This window comes from Haliaeetus leucocephalus, unplaced genomic scaffold (assembly GCF_000737465.1).
Source record: "Haliaeetus leucocephalus isolate CR32 unplaced genomic scaffold, Haliaeetus_leucocephalus-4.0 Scaffold0, whole genome shotgun sequence".
In the NCBI taxonomy this organism is placed as follows: Eukaryota; Metazoa; Chordata; class Aves; order Accipitriformes; family Accipitridae; genus Haliaeetus; species Haliaeetus leucocephalus.
Genome location: NW_010972436.1, coordinates 11235417 through 11252406, shown reverse-complemented (window position 1 = coordinate 11252406; position 16990 = coordinate 11235417). Strand labels below are relative to the sequence as shown.

General features: G+C 38.4%; 1 protein-coding gene across 1 annotated transcript in view; it reads left to right on the top strand.

Moving 5' to 3' along the window:
• The first annotated feature begins 2864 nt into the window (after positions 1–2864).
• Positions 2865–16990, top strand: part of PRTFDC1 (phosphoribosyl transferase domain containing 1) — a 45809-nt gene continuing 31683 nt past the window's right edge. The window contains exons 1-3 of the mRNA XM_010562830.1: positions 2865–2990; positions 3813–3919; positions 8037–8220. Coding sequence (XP_010561132.1) covers positions 2865–2990; positions 3813–3919; positions 8037–8220 — 417 coding nt within the window. The remainder of the gene's footprint in view (positions 2991–3812; positions 3920–8036; positions 8221–16990) is intronic.

Here is a 16990-nt window from a genome sequence, read left to right as displayed (position 1 = left end):
CGAGGCCGCCGCCAGCCCCCCCGCCTGACCCCTCACGTCCTTCCCGCCCGCGGAGCCGCCCTGCGAGGGTCCCCGCTCGCTCCGGGCTCGCCCGGCCGGCCCTTGGGCCGCGTCCCCTCACCCTGCTCCCGTCCCCGCGCTTGCGTCCCCTCACGCCTCAGCCCTGCTGGGGCTGCCGGAGGGGGTGGGTGCCTGGCCCTGCCCGCGGGCTGCGGTGGGAAGGTGCGTGTGGGGCTCCCCGGGCTAGCGGCGGGCAGGGCCGGCCGGCTCCCCAGGCTTCACCGGGCTGTTGGCTCCCGCCGTGAAAGTACGGTCCTGAATTACCCGGAGCGGCGGCTGCGGCTGTGCGTTGAGATCAGGATCCCCAGGGATCCCGGCGTGTCTGGCTCTCCCCGAACCGCTTAGAGGCCTTTGAGGATCTGAGAGGGCCGTGAAAGCACGCCGTTAGGCAGCCCCTTAGTCTTCCGCGGTGGGAAAAAGCCCGAACTTTGGCAGTGCGTTTTGAGTACCTGTGGGGCTGAATAAATGATGCAAAAATGAACGGATATGCTCCTTCTTCTGAGGGACAAACCAGATCTTCCTGTGAAGCAAATACCATCACTGCCACCGCGTTAGGTACGCTCTTATTTCATTGTGGCGCTGGGATTTTAACCGAGTTGCAGAGCAGCCGCCCAGACCGTGGCCCAGAGCTGAGCGCTCTGCGTAGGCAGCGGTTACACCCTGTCCACGCCAGCGTTCCCTCCGTCCCCCTTGCAAAGAAACCCGTCGCTGTGTGTTCAAGCCCTGTCTGAAACCACCGCGCACCAACCACCTCTCCTGACACCTGTGTCATGAATGACATTTTTAAAGTGGGTGACTATGTTTAGTGCCAAAGCGAAGATATTGCAGAGGAGGAAATGAATGCTCATAACTATGTTCTGCTTGATTTAATTTCTTCTGCTTGCTGCACACATGCGCTCCCTAACGCCCCCCAAAACCAACCAAAAGTAAGGCCGGTGCACTTTGATTTAAGTTTACAAAAGCTGGATTTTGCTTGGTGCTTGCTCCCTTATTTTATACCAAAGCAGAATCCAGATCATTGTTGCTTTGAAGCAAGTACTGTGCTCAAACCTCACATGTACCCACTTTACCAGACAACAAAACTAGCAATGTTCTTCCAAAGGTGTTGCAATTGAATGTCTCCAGCTTCCCTTATGCCTCAAGGGAATGCTTTCCGGTATTGCCATGTATTTGTATTCCTTTTTGTATATATTCACATCAACTTTTTAAAGACCTGCTGAAGAATTTCTGCTGGGCTGCTTGAACATGGCAAGCCTGAACTTTAAAAATAGCTCTTTCTTTCACTGTAGGACTTTTTTTACACGCTTGTGTACCAATATATTTAGTATATATACTTATTTATCCAGTTGAATACTGTCTTTTTATTAAACAATCACAAATGTTTCCTTCATATTTTCAAGGGCTACAGCCAGAAGTAAAAAGAAGTTGAGTTTAATTTGGGGAGGATATTTTTTGATGCTTAGCTGTGAAACTGAGGATAATTGCACTTTTTCATTCTTTCTTTTTTTTTTTTTTAAATCGACAGGCTGAATGCTCATAATTTATGGTTACTTGAAAATGTCCATAGCATAATGCTGTGAATAACTTCAGGGTAAATGAGAATTTCTAAGCCTTATTGTTGGGAAGTGCCTGTTTAAAAGAAAGAAGAATATGGAATAGGCTTATTATATTAGAAAAATAATTAATTAGAAAGTACATATGAATTTAATCTTACTTGTCAAATGCCAGTAAGCATTTATAAATGAGAACTTCTATATTATTGCAAAGTGATGCAGTTTATGTTCTAATCAAGAGAACCAGAAGCATAGATAGGAGAATCAAAATTCCATCCTGATCCTGTTTCATAAAGGACTTATTGTAACCTAAGTAAAAGCTATTGGTTTGTATGAATTCTGAAGCAGTTGCCATCCATTTAGTGTGATCTTCTGCATCACACTAAAAACATGCAATTTGATGAGAATGCATAAGTAAGCAATACTGACAAGGGTTCTTAGTGGGTGTTTATAGTACTTACGCAATTTAAAGCACTATCTGAAATGGTTTCATTTTATGTTAAAAAGCTTTTGAACAAAACCATTCCAGACAGTTCATTGCTACAAAATGTTTAAAAAGTGTCAGCTACCCTTATGTACTGAAAGTGAAGATGGCAAAATAGGCTTCCCAGGCCTTCTGCATCAGTGTTTCTGGATCAAGATTTGCCTCTAATTAAAAACTTTGCCAAGCAGGATATTTATAATCTCCTGTTTCTATAGAAATGAGAAACATAACTAAGTAACTTTTTTCTTATGTGTAGTTTCAAGGCTTGTGTAAGTCAGGGGAAAAAGCTTTCATTGATTCCAGTGATCTCCGAGTCATGCTCTTTATGGGCAAATGTTTGGTAGTGGTTACCAACATATAACTTTTTTTGATACAGAAACTGTTGGGCAGATTTAAGAAAACATGACAGTTGAGGTGTATGTAGCTGTCAATGAATATGCAAAAAACTCCCAACCAAACAAAAATCCATGAGGCAGAACATTGTTTCAGTACAGCATGAGGCAGGGCTACACCTAAGTTCAAGAAGACTAGATGTGGAGGAGCAGCTCAACGTCAAATATGTTGTGTTAGCCTAGATATTTTTAAGACATGGTTTATTGCTCTATTACATGAAATCATAAGCAGAGGTTAGTTTCAGTGACGGTCCTTTAACAGCTAGATTTAGCAGAAATGCCATTAAGACATGCACTTGACAAAGGCAGGTTTCTCACCATTTATCCTTCTACTCAAGGTTCATGTGGCCAAGCTGTAGAAAGAAGAAAGACAGTATGAGACTTGAGGAACATGGTTCTAAAGCAAACCTGTTAGGTTTCACTTTTTATCCTGAACCAGTACTGAAGCAAAGCTTCGTAATGATTCCAAGATACCGTGTGAACCTGTGGGTCTTGTCTTTCGTAAGGAATTGTGAAAATTGTTGGCTTGGAGTTTCTTTAGTTCTTATGCTGATGACTTTGCATCTTCAGAGCTTCCTGAAGGCTTTGCCTGTTGGCTGATTTTTGCCCTACTTAATCTCTACTGCCATAGTATGCTGTGGGATCTGCTAATTGTTGTATCCTGATACTTATGAAACTAACATATATTAAATCTGTAAAATATTTTGTCTGTAAATGTCTGAATTTACAGACTAGCTGATAGTGAGGTGACATGCAAACATTTTGTAATCACTTATCTTTGATGACTTATCTAAATTAAGAACCTCACCTTTGGCAAGAAGTACAGTCTTCCACTGATTTGTACAGATACCATCCATGAACCACATAATTTATTCTCCTTATGTGCTGTTTCATCTGTAGAATATTTATTTATTTATGTGCGACTTTAAAATACCTTAAGACTTTTAATCTCACTGTCTGAATATCCCATTGGAGAATCCCTTCTTACTGGAAATCTTACATTTGCATTTCGAGTTTGAAAGTAGTAAGAAACTTACACTTGCCACTAATTTATTATTAAATATTTCCTATTTCAGTCTAGTTGTTTGTAATTTCAGGTGAAATTTCCCATGTTCTCTGGGGAAAAAACTGTAGCATTTGATTTCTGAAATATACTGAGAAGCAAAATAATTAATAGGAAAAGTGAAATAGTAAATTATAACTGGAAGAGAGTATGTCATATGATTAATTCAGCCAATAGAGTGTACTAGAACACTGATTTTGTATCAGTTACATATTGTCAAACACCATGAAGTATTCTTAACAGTACTATTTGATATGCAGATTTCAGACAATTGGCCTGGATACAGTCTGGATTTGTTCACTTATCCTCAGCACTACTATGGAGATCTGGAATATGTGCTCATACCTCACGGCATTATTGTTGACAGGTATGTGTAGTTTGAATGTTACTAAATAAATTCTTTGGTCAGTGGTATTATTCTTTTTTATAAAGCCTGTCATCCACAGGCAGTGTGTATAACATTTGTCCTAAAATATTATATTAGCAATTATAAAAATACTTTTATTTATTTAATTTGGAAAGTAAATAAATGCTTGAAGGTTAGGAAATGCTAGACTTGTAGTTGCCTTTGCAACTCACTGTCTAATTTCTTTCACGTAATTTCTGATTTGGGCATTGAATTAAACAGAGGTCCCACAAAAAGGAGAGTGTGATCGCATAGTGAAATTGGCATTGGAATGTAAATTACAAGAGAGCTGAACTGCAGGTGAAAGGGCAAGTACAAAACTTTCTATATAGTTATACTTGAATGTCCCACTTGCACTCTAACCATCCTGTGTTTTTAATATAAAAAGGATGTGGTGGGTTGACCCTGGCTGGGGGCCAGGTGCCCACCAAAGCCGCTCTATCACTCCCCCTCCTCAAATGGACAGGGGAGAGAAAATATAATGAAAGGCTCATGAGTCGAGATAAGGACAGGGAGAGATCATTCACCAATTACCGTCACTGGCAAAACAGACCTGACTTGGGCAAAACTAATTTAATTTATTATCAATCAAATCAGAGTAGGGTAATGAGAAATAAAACCAAATCTTAAAACACCTGCCCCCCACACCTCACTTCTTCCCGGGCACAGCTTCACTCCTGAATTCTCTACCTACCCCCTCCCAGCAGCGCAGGAATGATGGTTACGGTCAGTTCATCACATGTTGTCTCTGCTGCTCCTTCCTCCTCAGGGGGAGAACTCCTCACACTCTTCCCCTGCTCCAGCATGGGGTCTCTCCCATGGGAGACAGTCCTCCACGAACTTCTCCAATGTGGGTCCCTCCCATGGGCTGCAGTTCTTCACAGACTGCTCCAGCATGGGTCCCTTCCATGGGGTGCAGTCCCTCAGGCACAGACTGCTCCAGTGTGGGTCCCCCATGGGGTCACAAGTCCTGCCAGAAAACCTGCTCCAGCATGGACTCCTCTCTCCATGGGTCCGCAGGTCTTGCCTGGAGCCTGCTCCAGCGTGGGCTTCCCACGGGGTTACAGCCTCCTTTGGGCACCCACCTACTCCAGCATGGGGTCCTCTCCGGGCTGCAGGTGGATATCTGCTCCACTGTGGACCTCCACAGGCTGCAGGGGGACAGCCTGCCTCACCATGGTCTTCATCATGGGCTGCAGGGGAATCTCTGCTCTGGTGCCTGGAGCATCTCCTCCCCCTCCTTCTTCACTGACCTTGGTGTCTGCAGGGTTGGTTCTCGCACATGTTGTCATTCCTTCCTCCTAGCTGCAGTTTCTATTGTGCAGGGGTTTTTTGCCTTCTTAAATGTGTTACCCTAGAGGTGCTACCACCATTGCTGATGGGCTCGGCTTTGGCCAGCGGCAGGTCCATCTTGGAGCCAGCTGGCATTGGCTCTGTCGGACGTAGGGAAAGCTCCTTCCAGCCTCTCACAGAAGCCACCTCTGTAGCACCCCCCGCTACCAAAACCTTGCCACACAAACCCAATACAAAGAAGAAAAAACTACGTTCAGTTATGTACAACTTTGGCAGCTCCCCAGTACAAATGCCGATTAACCTAATGGCTCCTGACTGCACCATTGACTTCTGTCATTCAGCACAACCAAAAAGTGTGTCATGGACTGTTCGGGTCCAGATGCTAGGTTTGGAGGGTGGCAGTGGGAAAGCTTGATCATCACTCATTCCTTACCTTGTAGTAGTTCCTGTGTGCTCTCAGTGTAGGCATTTGATGGTGCTTTGGTATTTGTGGTAGTCCAGCTCAGTGTTCATGGTCAGTTATTATTTTGACATGCTGTTAAAAATCTTACGAAAAAGTTACAAAATGGAAACGGTAATTTTCAACAGTGTATTTATTGGGAATTTCATGGGACATTTTCAGCCTGCAGCTCTCTACCTACCACATTTAAACAGCCAGTTGCAAGTACTGAAATTGTTGGAACTCCTTGAAAGAAGATTGTAAACAGCCATCATAAGGAAGAGTTATGACTCTTGTATTTGTTTTTAAATACAAGCTTTCTTTCCTTGCCTTTTCAGTTACCATTGTGTTTAATTTTTCATCTCTTTTGGTTAGAGTCAACTGACTTTTAATTCCTCTTTTTTAAATAAATATGTTACAACTTCAGTTCTCATAGAATTCAATATAAATTTGTTTGAAGTAAGCATTGAACTACAGTTTTGTTTTTATAGTCCAGCAGAATGAACTCCACTGGTTTTTCTTACTCCAGCAGAAAAGACTGATTCTGTTCTAATGGAAAAGGACGCAGAACTGAATATATTGTGATCACGCAAAATTTTCATGTAGGAAGAAGGCTCAGCACTTAAAAAAATTATCTTGTCAGTTGGTAGCAATTAAATATAGGTTAAAAAACTGGTTTGTTTTTATTTAGAAATTGAAATTAGTACATTTGTCTATGCTGAAGTTCATGCTCTTTTAAAATACAAAGTGGTCTTTGGAATTTTTGGAAATTTCAGCTCCTCAAACAATCTGAGGAAGAATATAAGAAAAATGAAAATCACCAGAGAAATGTTTCCTCTTAATGAGAGGCTTTCACCATTATGCTCAGACTTGACAAAAGATGATAAAGACTGTTTTACTAATCTTCAGTGAAGTAATTGAAAGTCTTTTACTAATCTTCATTCTTATATCAGGAAAAGGATTTGTATATTTGAGGTCAAGCAAGATGATATAATGATATCTTCTATTTTTTTGAATCTAAAAAATACTAATTGTTGCTATATGGAATTTACTTGAGCATTGCAAATACCAAGATGTGAAAATGAAGTGACAGCTTTTGCTCATAACTAGTATATTATCTTCAATTTAGAGCTTATTCTTTGGTACATGCACATATGTAGATTTCACTAAAGTTCAATGTATTTTTTTAGTGGCAAATGCATTCCCATTCCTCCCACAGTGGGTAGAGAAAAAAAATACAAAAAATGTAATCATGAAAGACATGGGATAAATTATAGGATTATTTAATAAATTGCATCCTGTCAAGAAGTCCACTGTCATTGAAACTACTGATATAATTCAGAGAGCTATCAAAGAACTTGCCCGTGAAAGTGTTTACAGAAAATAATGCACTGAGCTGTTTTTCCTCAAAACATGAAACGATATTGTTCAGTTTTCTGTTGATACTTACTTTATATCTAGAAATGACCTGGTACCCTGTTTTAGGTCTAGAAATGCCATCTACCTTGTTCTTTAGAAAGCAAAGCTACTGAAGAAAAGCATTCATGTTTATTATTTTTATCTTGAAAATTTTTATACTATCATATGGCAGAAATGTGTATCTTTTGGTTTCAATCATCTGCCACGTTGTGTTTGCAATGCAGAATTGTCGGAGAGAAGAGAAAAGGAACCCTGCAATTCCAGGTTAACTACAGCATAACCTTGATTATTCTCATGGTGTGACCTTGAACAAGTCACTTCAGCTCTTTGCACTCTTCTTTTTTTGCTGTATGAAATAGTGATTATGTACACTGTTTATAAAATTTTGATTAATGCTATATTTCTTTATAGTATTTGTGTATATTTTTATTAAAATTGTAGGGGTAGCATCTTCCAAAGCCTATCAGTGTGAAATATTTCTAATAATTGTCTTCCCTATATTTCACTTAATTTATTGTTCTTGTGTAGTACTAACATAAAAAGTTAGGGGATTTTACAGGAATATTTTATATTGATGTTTCCTGTGAGGTAAAACTGAAGGCTAAGTTGCATTCTTTACTCCAAAGTCTCTGAAATGCTTATGAATTCAACATATGCTGAGATGTGCTACCTTCTTTTCTATAACTGGGGAATTTATGCATTTAAGGTTAACAAGTTCGATTCACGTGCTTTGCATCTTGTATCCATCACTCTATATTGGCCTACTATGAACTTGATCCAAACCCAGTCAAGTCAAGACACTTAAACAGACTGTCAGTCAAGCTATATACTCACCATAGTGTTTCTTTGTAACCCCATGGAAAGCATACCATGAACTTACAGAATCTGTATCTAATGTTATTTTATCCTTAATTTTTTTTGCCCCAGGACAGAGCGATTGGCCAAAGATATTATGCAAGACATTGGAGACAATGATATTGTGGTTCTCTGTGTCCTCAAAGGTGGCTACAAGTTCTGTGCTGACCTTGTGGAGCACATCAAAAATCTCAGCAGAAATTCAGAAAGGTTCATCTCCATGAAAGTTGATTTTGTTAGACTGAAAAGTTACCACGTAAGTCAACAACTTATTTATGTAGATTCTGGTTGTATGTTCACAACAAATAGTGGAGTTTTGTAAATGGGAAATTTATTTTTTTTCCTCCAAATTATAAGAAACACAGTGTGAAAAATATTTTTGTTTGAAAAACCTGTGAGGTTTTCTTTCAAAATATTTGCTCATGTCCCTTCATAATTCATGGATAGTATGAATGAGGATATGAAGCATCCTCAAGCTGTAGTTTTTTATTTAGTCTGTCTTCACTTTTGGGCAGAAAATTATTCAAGTTTCCATCATGTAAAATGTCAGCATGTTGTTTGTTCTCAAAATCCTCAACAGTTCTCTCAAGTTTATTCCATGTTACTTCATTTTCCACCCCCACCTCCACATAGTCTGGCATAACTGCAACATGATAAATCTATGTCTTATTCTAAATGTTTAATGCTAAGTAAATAAAATGCTTTCATCTTCATAACACACAGTTTACATAGTAGCTAAATACACCACTAGATGTTGATAGTGTTTTATAAGAAAATGAAACAAGCCATTGAACCAAATTCAGTGTTGAATTAAGGATCAAGACTTCCTGTTATCTTCAGAGGAAATTATGCAATAATGATTCATTTGTTTCAGTGAGGCAATGATAGTGAGATGACCGGCCTTTTTTTAGAATGTGTAATTACAGTTTCTATTTACATAAGCTATGCATTTATATTCCACCTTGTAGTGCACACTCCATAGTGAGGGAGCATTTCTAGAAGTAAGTTGTCCTAGAAATGTCTGAGGAAGTACACTATATAAATGGAGTGATAATACAGTTTCTCTCTGAGCACAAATGCAACTAGCTGAGTCCAGTAGTTCCCACAATAACTAGATCCTTTCCACAGACAGAGGTTGGTTGGTTGGCATTTTGCTCTGACCCCAGTGACCATAAACTTTTCCTAACTTTCACAAATCCAGTCTGAATTTTTTCCATCATGGAGGAGAAGTGGATGAGAGCCTTTTGTAGCCATTTGGTTAGGATTTGGTCCTGGGACTTCTCTTTCAAAATTCATCAGGCCTATGAAGGACATGTGCAATACTAATATTACACAATTTCTAGGTATTTAGCAGCATTACAGAACTAATTAATAGAGTAAAATACAATGTTTGTCTCACATAAAGGCACATGGAAATGATACTCAGATTTTTTTGATGTAGTAATGATAGCCCCTCGATAATACTTCTTGGCGAATAGTGGAGTTACTTAAACTTTTTTTTATTTTGCACCTGGCATATAGGTAATGCGCATGCTTTTCCTATGGGGTTCTCTCTTATCCAGTATGAAGATACCCCAGTTCTTTCCTTGGTGACAAGTCAACTCTTATTAGCCATAACCCATAAGCAATGAGTGGCAGGAGGTGTATAGCGGAAAAGTGTGGAAATCTTCACGTCATTGCTTAGGAAATAAAATAAAAGCATGTTATATCAAGCTGAAACTGCAATACAAATTTTTTTATGCAAGGATGCAATTATCAAGATCAAGTCCTAGATGATCATAGCATTTAGTGGCTGTGCATATTTTGGATCTTAGCCTCATGCTTTAGCAGGAAGGTAGTGCCTTCCCTAGAAATAGTGCTTGCATCTAGTTTTTAGAAAATAAATCTTTTTTTTTTCTTGTAAGTGTTTCCAAACAGATGTCATGTATTTAGAGCCTGAAGCTGTGCTTTATTTAGTGCTTGGAACAGTGCTTGATATTTGCCTGGTCCTGAGAAGTTAAATGACACTGCGGTATAAATTTGAAATTACATTAATATTGGTAAATTCATCCCATGAGATATGCATTAATGTAATGCTGCCTAAAGTACCAGTGCCACTACCTGCCATCCTTTGTGTTTTGAGTTATTGTTGTGTCCTGTCCTATCGCAGGTTTTAGAGTATGTACCCTTGTCAACGTAGCTGTGGTCAGAACACTTAAGGAACTCACTGTTACTAGTTTGAGTGACTCTTCATCCCAGCCTTGTTTGAGACTCCCAAATCCTCCATGTCAGTTTGTTCTGTAATAACATACCTCTCACAGTCTTTTACACTTTAATCAGAGGCAAATAATTACAGTTTTAGAGGTAAGACTCTACATGAACTCTTGGATCATCACCAGTTCCACTCCTTTGCTTCCCTTTGCCTTTTCTGTTCCACTTTCTATTAAGACTTATTACTGTTCTTTCTTTTTATCCCTGTTTTATTTTATAGACGCTGTTCTTCTTACATTATTTATCCTGCTTCCTTTTACTAACTGTTCTCTGTTTCTCTCCTAAAGGGAGTCCTGCTGCTCTCAATATACTTCCTTCAGATAAGTCTCCCTTCCCCCCTCCAGCTGTTTAAATCCAACAACTAATTTCAGCTCAGACTCATGGGATTTTTGAATTGTCTCATTCCAACTTCAATACTGAGAGGTTAGTCAATTTTTAGAGGTTGCAATTTAAAGTGCGATTTCTTGGTTTAATTGTGTAGCAAAAATGGGCTGTAATTGTGACCCAAAGTCAGATCTTGGCATCAGTGAAAGTACATCTTAACTGCGAAGTATCAGTGGAAAATGTTGTACTTTGATGTCTGGCATACAGACACGATTACAGGAAAAGGAGATTGCAAATATGACCAGCTTTACATGGCTCTTTGCTTTTCAAACCTGTCATCATATTCCAGAGTTCAGACACTTCATTAGTATGTTAAGATCTGCTTTCAGATCAGCTTTTTAAGTAGCTAAAAGTTGGGCATGTAAATTCTTTTTTAGACTTCTTCATACAAATGAATTGATTTTTTTAAAAAAAGCATAGTATATTTAGATTCTCTGGATATTAATGAGATGAGTGGCTGCTTGTACTTCCATAATCAGGATGGTTTTATCTGGTTTGCGAAGTACTGACATATGTGCCTAAGCCTGGACATTTTCATGAGAAACTTTCCTGTGTTTTACAAGTGGTGTCTTGTTTCATTATCTCTTGATTCATTATCACGTCAGATTACTGAATTTAGTACATATACGGGTAATGTGGGAAAATACCATTTGATTATTATTTTTAGAGGAAACAAAGTGAAATCCAACTTAGGAAACCATAGCCTAAAAATAATGTGGTTATACTGTTTATATTCTACAGACATCAGTATTAGTTCTTACACAGTTAATAGAATTCCTGCAACTGAAACTGGAGTTGCAGCCTTGTCTGAAAGCATATTTTTATTTCCTCTAGAAATCAAACTGTTTTTTTCCATTTCTTTAGGGTTTTTTTCACTAGAATGCTAAAATGATACAGTAGAGAAACTTAAGGAGTTTACACATGTGGACAGAAACTTATAGGCTCAGGTACACATCAATAAAGAAAAAAATAGGTGTGCTTAATTGTAAACAAAGTTTACATCTACAAATTGAGAAATACACGATTTACAAATAAACACTTGATAATGTTGTTATAGCTCACATTTTTAAGGCTTCTTAATTAGTAAGAATGATATTAAAAATAATAATGAAATGGAAAGGAATCATGACTGGAAGATATGTGGATAGTTTTTCTCTACAGAAGTATGATTTTTGGAGAATGCCGTTTCTTGTAGACTTACAGGTGATATGATATACTTGTTCTCATTTTAATTTTGTGTATTTAAATGAGCTCAAAATAAGGAGATTGTTTAAGTGGGGATTTGATTAGAGGCTGTATGGTGACTTTACAAGCTTCTAGCACAGTGGGAAAATTAAAAGCACCAAGGTGAGAGTTAGAAAATATGATTTCAGAAATAAACAGATATGGAAGTATCATGTAGACTTAAGGGTAAGAGTCAGGAAGTAGATAGAGAGGAAAATAAAATCCAGTGATGGAAATTTGAATGAGAAGCAGCAGCTCTGAGTTTCAAGAGGCAGGGAAGAGAAAACTTTTTAAAATTAACTCAAGAGTAGTGAAGCAATAAGTATAGTGGGTAGACAAGGAAGCACTAGAACAGACCTCATATGAAATATGATGCAGGTATAGAAAGCTGCATGCCAGGTTTTAGGGGAAAAAAATGTATTCTGGAAACACTGATGTAAGAACTGATAGAATTTGGCAGCTTCTTAGATATTGAGTTCTAAGACAACAGATTTTAATATAACATAAATTAGGAACAGTGGAATTGACTGCAGAGATTTTTGAGTTTAGAACTGGATGAATAAAATTTAATATATTCAATTTTCACTATATTGAATTTTTTCCTGAGTGATTGCTCCTCCACAGGGAGTCAGACCTCTAAAGTTGAAAAGAGGTGAGAGTTTCAGATTGATAGAAGAATTCAAAATTATTTTCAGAAACATGGTAGGTTGAAGTCAAGGATGAAAAGTAATGGAGGAAGAAGTTGGACTTGGGAATATCATCTAAGGAGAATGTGACACCAGCAAGAGAGGTAAGAAATATGGATCCAGAAATTCTTTAATATGTTTGTGATATTGATACCTTTAGCAGATTAAAGCACTACTTAGGAAGAATTCAGAGGGAAGTACAACAGAGGAAGCAGGAAGGTGTTTTACTAGGGTGTTTACAAATTAATGGATAGGGCTAGACAAGAAATAACAAAGGGATAGAAGGATGTGGCTGTCATGAAGAGAAGGGCTGAATGGGATATGTTTTAGCAAAAAACCATAGCACAAGAATGATAGCAGAAAAGTAGAGTGTCCACAGACAATAATTAGAGCTTCTCTTTGTTCAGTGTGGAAGAGACAATTTAGGGCAGGCTAATAAAGGTAAAGGTTGAATTAGAGCTTGAGACAGAAGAGGTGTTCTGGCTCATCAAGTCTAATCCCCTACTAATGGATGCAACAATATAACCTAATCCTGTTCCATGGGTATGCCAAATGTGATCTTTAAACCAAAGCTCAATTTTGAAATGGAATTGGAAAAATTAAGTGGAGAAGCAGAAGAAGTATGCAGAGTCTGTAGAACTTTCTTGAGAAGTTTTCAGCAACCTGTCAGTAGAAGAGAAAGTAAATGTGTGTGAATTAAGACTTCTTTAGTGGACAGATGATGGAAGCTAAAAATCGAAAGAATCATGCTAAGACTCATTCTTGAAACTGGTGGGGGGGGTTGGTGGAAGAGAGGAAAAACACCACATACTTTTATTAGGCACATCAGTGTGCTTTCTACATGCATTGCTACCTGTTCTTGTGAAACATTTAGTATTCCCATATCGTTATCCATAGATGTCTATTTAATTCTCTTAATTATCATATTTTACAAAGTAAGTATGATAGTAAACCTCATGTTTTGGGGAAGGGCAAATGAATCTTGGTGGCATAGCTTTTTTTCACTGAAAACCACGGAGAGATGTAATAGGAGTGAGATTGATACTTTTCCTTAAGACTTTTGTGATTTCTTTGGTTATCCCTGTGTGGATTAAAGTGACAGAAGACCAGTCATCTCTGTTCTTTTGAAATAACACTGTCATAATAAACTCTGGTGCTTTGAATAACTTTGAGACCCCACTTGGAGTACTGCATCCAGCTCTGGAGTCCTCAGTATGGGAAAGACATTGACCAGTTAGAGTGGGTCCAGAGGAGGGCCACAAAGATGACTAGAGGGATGGAACACCTCTCCTATGAAGACAGGCTGAGAGGGTTTGGGCTCTTCAGCCTGGAGAAGAAAAGGCTCTGGGGAGACCTTATTGCAGCCTTTCAATACTTAAATGGGGCTTACAAGAAAGATGGGGACAGATTTTTTAGTAGGGCCTGTTGTGATAGGACAAGGGGTAATAGTTTTAAACTAAAAGAGGATAGATTCAGACTAGATATAAGGAAGAAATTTTTTACAATGAGAGTGGTGAAACGCTGGAACAGGTTGCCCAGAGAGGTGGTAGATGCCCCGTCCCTGGAAACGTTCAAGGTCAGGTTGGACCTCTGAGCAACCTGATCTAGTTGAAGATGTCCCTGCTCATTGCAGGGGGGTTGGACTAGATGACCTTTAAAGGTGCCTTCCAACCCAAACTATTCCATGATTCTCTGAAATTGTGCAATGTGTTTCTGAAACAGGATAGTAGAGGAATTGTTGGTAATCAGATTATACATCATAGTTGTTAATTCCATCTTGAGCACAGATTATTACAAAATATTGATCTGTTTTCCATATAGTGTCTGAATTGTGGATTGTAGAAGTGCATTTTTCATCTTCTGATGTCAAGAATATATCGTTGAAAAGCATCCTGAAAAATATAAATGAACTTCAAAGGAATGTTACTTGAGTCACTTGGAGGAAATTTCCAGAGGATTTTGTGGATTTGGTCAATTCATGTAATTCTTTAAAAAGAATACATTATTTATGGTTTCCAGAACATAACTAATAAAAAAATGCGACCTCTGAATTGTAATCCATTTACAATGGTTGCACTGAAGTCTGTTCACAAACAAAGCCATTGATATGATGCTTCCTCTTCAGCCTCCAGTTGTTTGAAATACATTTATGACTGTTTGTTATTAATCTTGGCATAAACAGGACCATTAGTGCTGCAAAATTCTGAAAACAAGCAACAAACCAAGCATTGTTGAGCAGAAATCTGAATGTTTTTGCTATATGAAGCCATGTCAGTAAATAGTTTTGCTAAATCTCTCTGCTGTAGGAGTAAGGAAACAGAGGGATTTTATAATGAGTAAGTTGAAAGCCGGTTGATAAATATAGTAAAATAATTTATTTTTCTGCTGTGTAGCTTTACTTTGCATACACCATTACTAAATACTTATATCTTAAAAAAGACAACAGCGTGAAGCATCAGACTATAATCAGAGTAGAGAATGGTGTAAAATGACATTCTTGCTTTGCATAATAACCTGTTCTTACTCACTATGATTTTACTGTATGGAACTTGTTTTTTAAGATCACTATGAACTTTACATCTGAAAACAATATGTTGTAATCCTGACCCTAAAAAGCAAGTAATTTCAAAATAGTTTTATTCATTTAACAACACAAAAAAACCCAACTAAGCTTATTGCTTGCATTGAATGATTAAAATCGATATCCAGACTCTACAGTAGTGTTACCATAATTGCTTTTCTCCATGCCTGTGTGTCATGAAAACACAATTTATGATCTCCTGAGAAAAGTGCGCATCCTGAGATAAAAGAGAATCCACATTAGCTTTTGTACTTACAGGATTTCTCTTGGGCAGGTTGTGAGTTCCCGTTATTTTGCTTCATGCACACAGTTTAGCTGATGTGCATGAAGCATGTCATCTTCTTGATGCTGAGTAACCATGGAAGAATTACAAATTGGAGCCTACCTGGTAGAATGAATTCCTATCAACTTTAAGGCCAAATTCTGCAATAATTTCACAGGATTGAACTCTGAATTACCAATTTGACATGCAAATAAATATCTTCAGTGCAGGCAAAATGTGGTTTATTCATTTAATTTGGAGAGAGGTTGTGCGTGTACTAGATGTTCAAAAACTAAAACATACTCTTTTAACCTTTTTCAGATGCATGGCTTGCAGTCAGCACTGTAGACAGTGAACATCTGTACGGAGAGTTTTGCAGCATGATATACTTTTAGAAGCTAATGGGCAACAGAAATATGACATTTAGTCCACAGAAGCTACCAATGTCAAGGATATAGACCTTAAAGTTGTTGCAGTTCTGAGAAATGTGTTCTAGTGATTGTAGACAGTGCTGCCTAATAGATGTCTTATGGACAAGCTAAAGATGAGAGATTTGGGACTAGAAATCTACTCCTAGAATTGCCAAAGGGATTTTATCTCTGTGTACTTTTCTATGTCCATGAATGGATAAAATGGCATTTGCATCCTAAAGTAGTAGTATCTTTCTGAGTAAAAGCTCTGTGAAATGCTCAAACCTGCTAAAACGAGTGAGTAAAAGGTCCTTTACAGTTCCAAGCCAAAGATACTCCCAAGTCTTAAGTAGGCACTGATGTTATCTCTATATCTTTGATGCTTCAGTTATTTCCTGAAACTTAGTAAGACCAGAGATGGTTAAGAAGGTGAGGAACAGTGGAAAGAGATCATATTTTGTGTGGAGAGTATGTTTGGGGATGATACAATTCACAGTCCTAACTGTGTCCAAATGTTCATTTTCCAAGTGCTAAGACTTGTTTAAAAATAGAATATTTTTCATGAAAGAAACAAAAACACTTCTACATGCAGCAGTGTCTTACTGCAAAATGTCAGCCTCAGAGACACTAAAGCTTTTCAGAGAAATACCTGAAAATGCGTTAGCAGCGGAAGTTGTCCCAAAAGCTTATTCTTGCAAATAGTTGATGAATTTTTTAAAGAAATTTACAAAAATGTAATGAGAAGAACAGCAGTCTCATTGGTTAAATTATGGCTGGTGTTATTAGTAACAGCATGATTCAGGCAAATTTGAGAATAAACTCTCCTGCTAGATTCATCTTCACATCAGGTACAGATAGTTAGTGGTTTGGTGTGAAAACTGAGACACTGGAAATGGGTCTCTTTTCTGATTGTATCTGCACTGGCTGGAACAATGACAGTCTCCAGTTCATTCCTCAGTGACTGCAGTGCCTTTCTGCCAGTCACACTTGCCAGCTCAGCTGCTTCTGAGCACTTCCTAACCTGTCTCAGCCCAGATGAGACCAGTTATGAGAGACTTTCTATTTGAACCGCTTCAGCTTGCTGGATTCATTTTTACTGACCCAGATGCACATATGCATCTCAGCCTGCCAGTAGCCCCTGCCAGAGGGAGAGTTGCAAGCAGCTGGGAACAGCTTGTAGGCAGTAACTTCTTTAGTCAGCACAGCTCTTGCTGGAAAAAGAAGTCTGC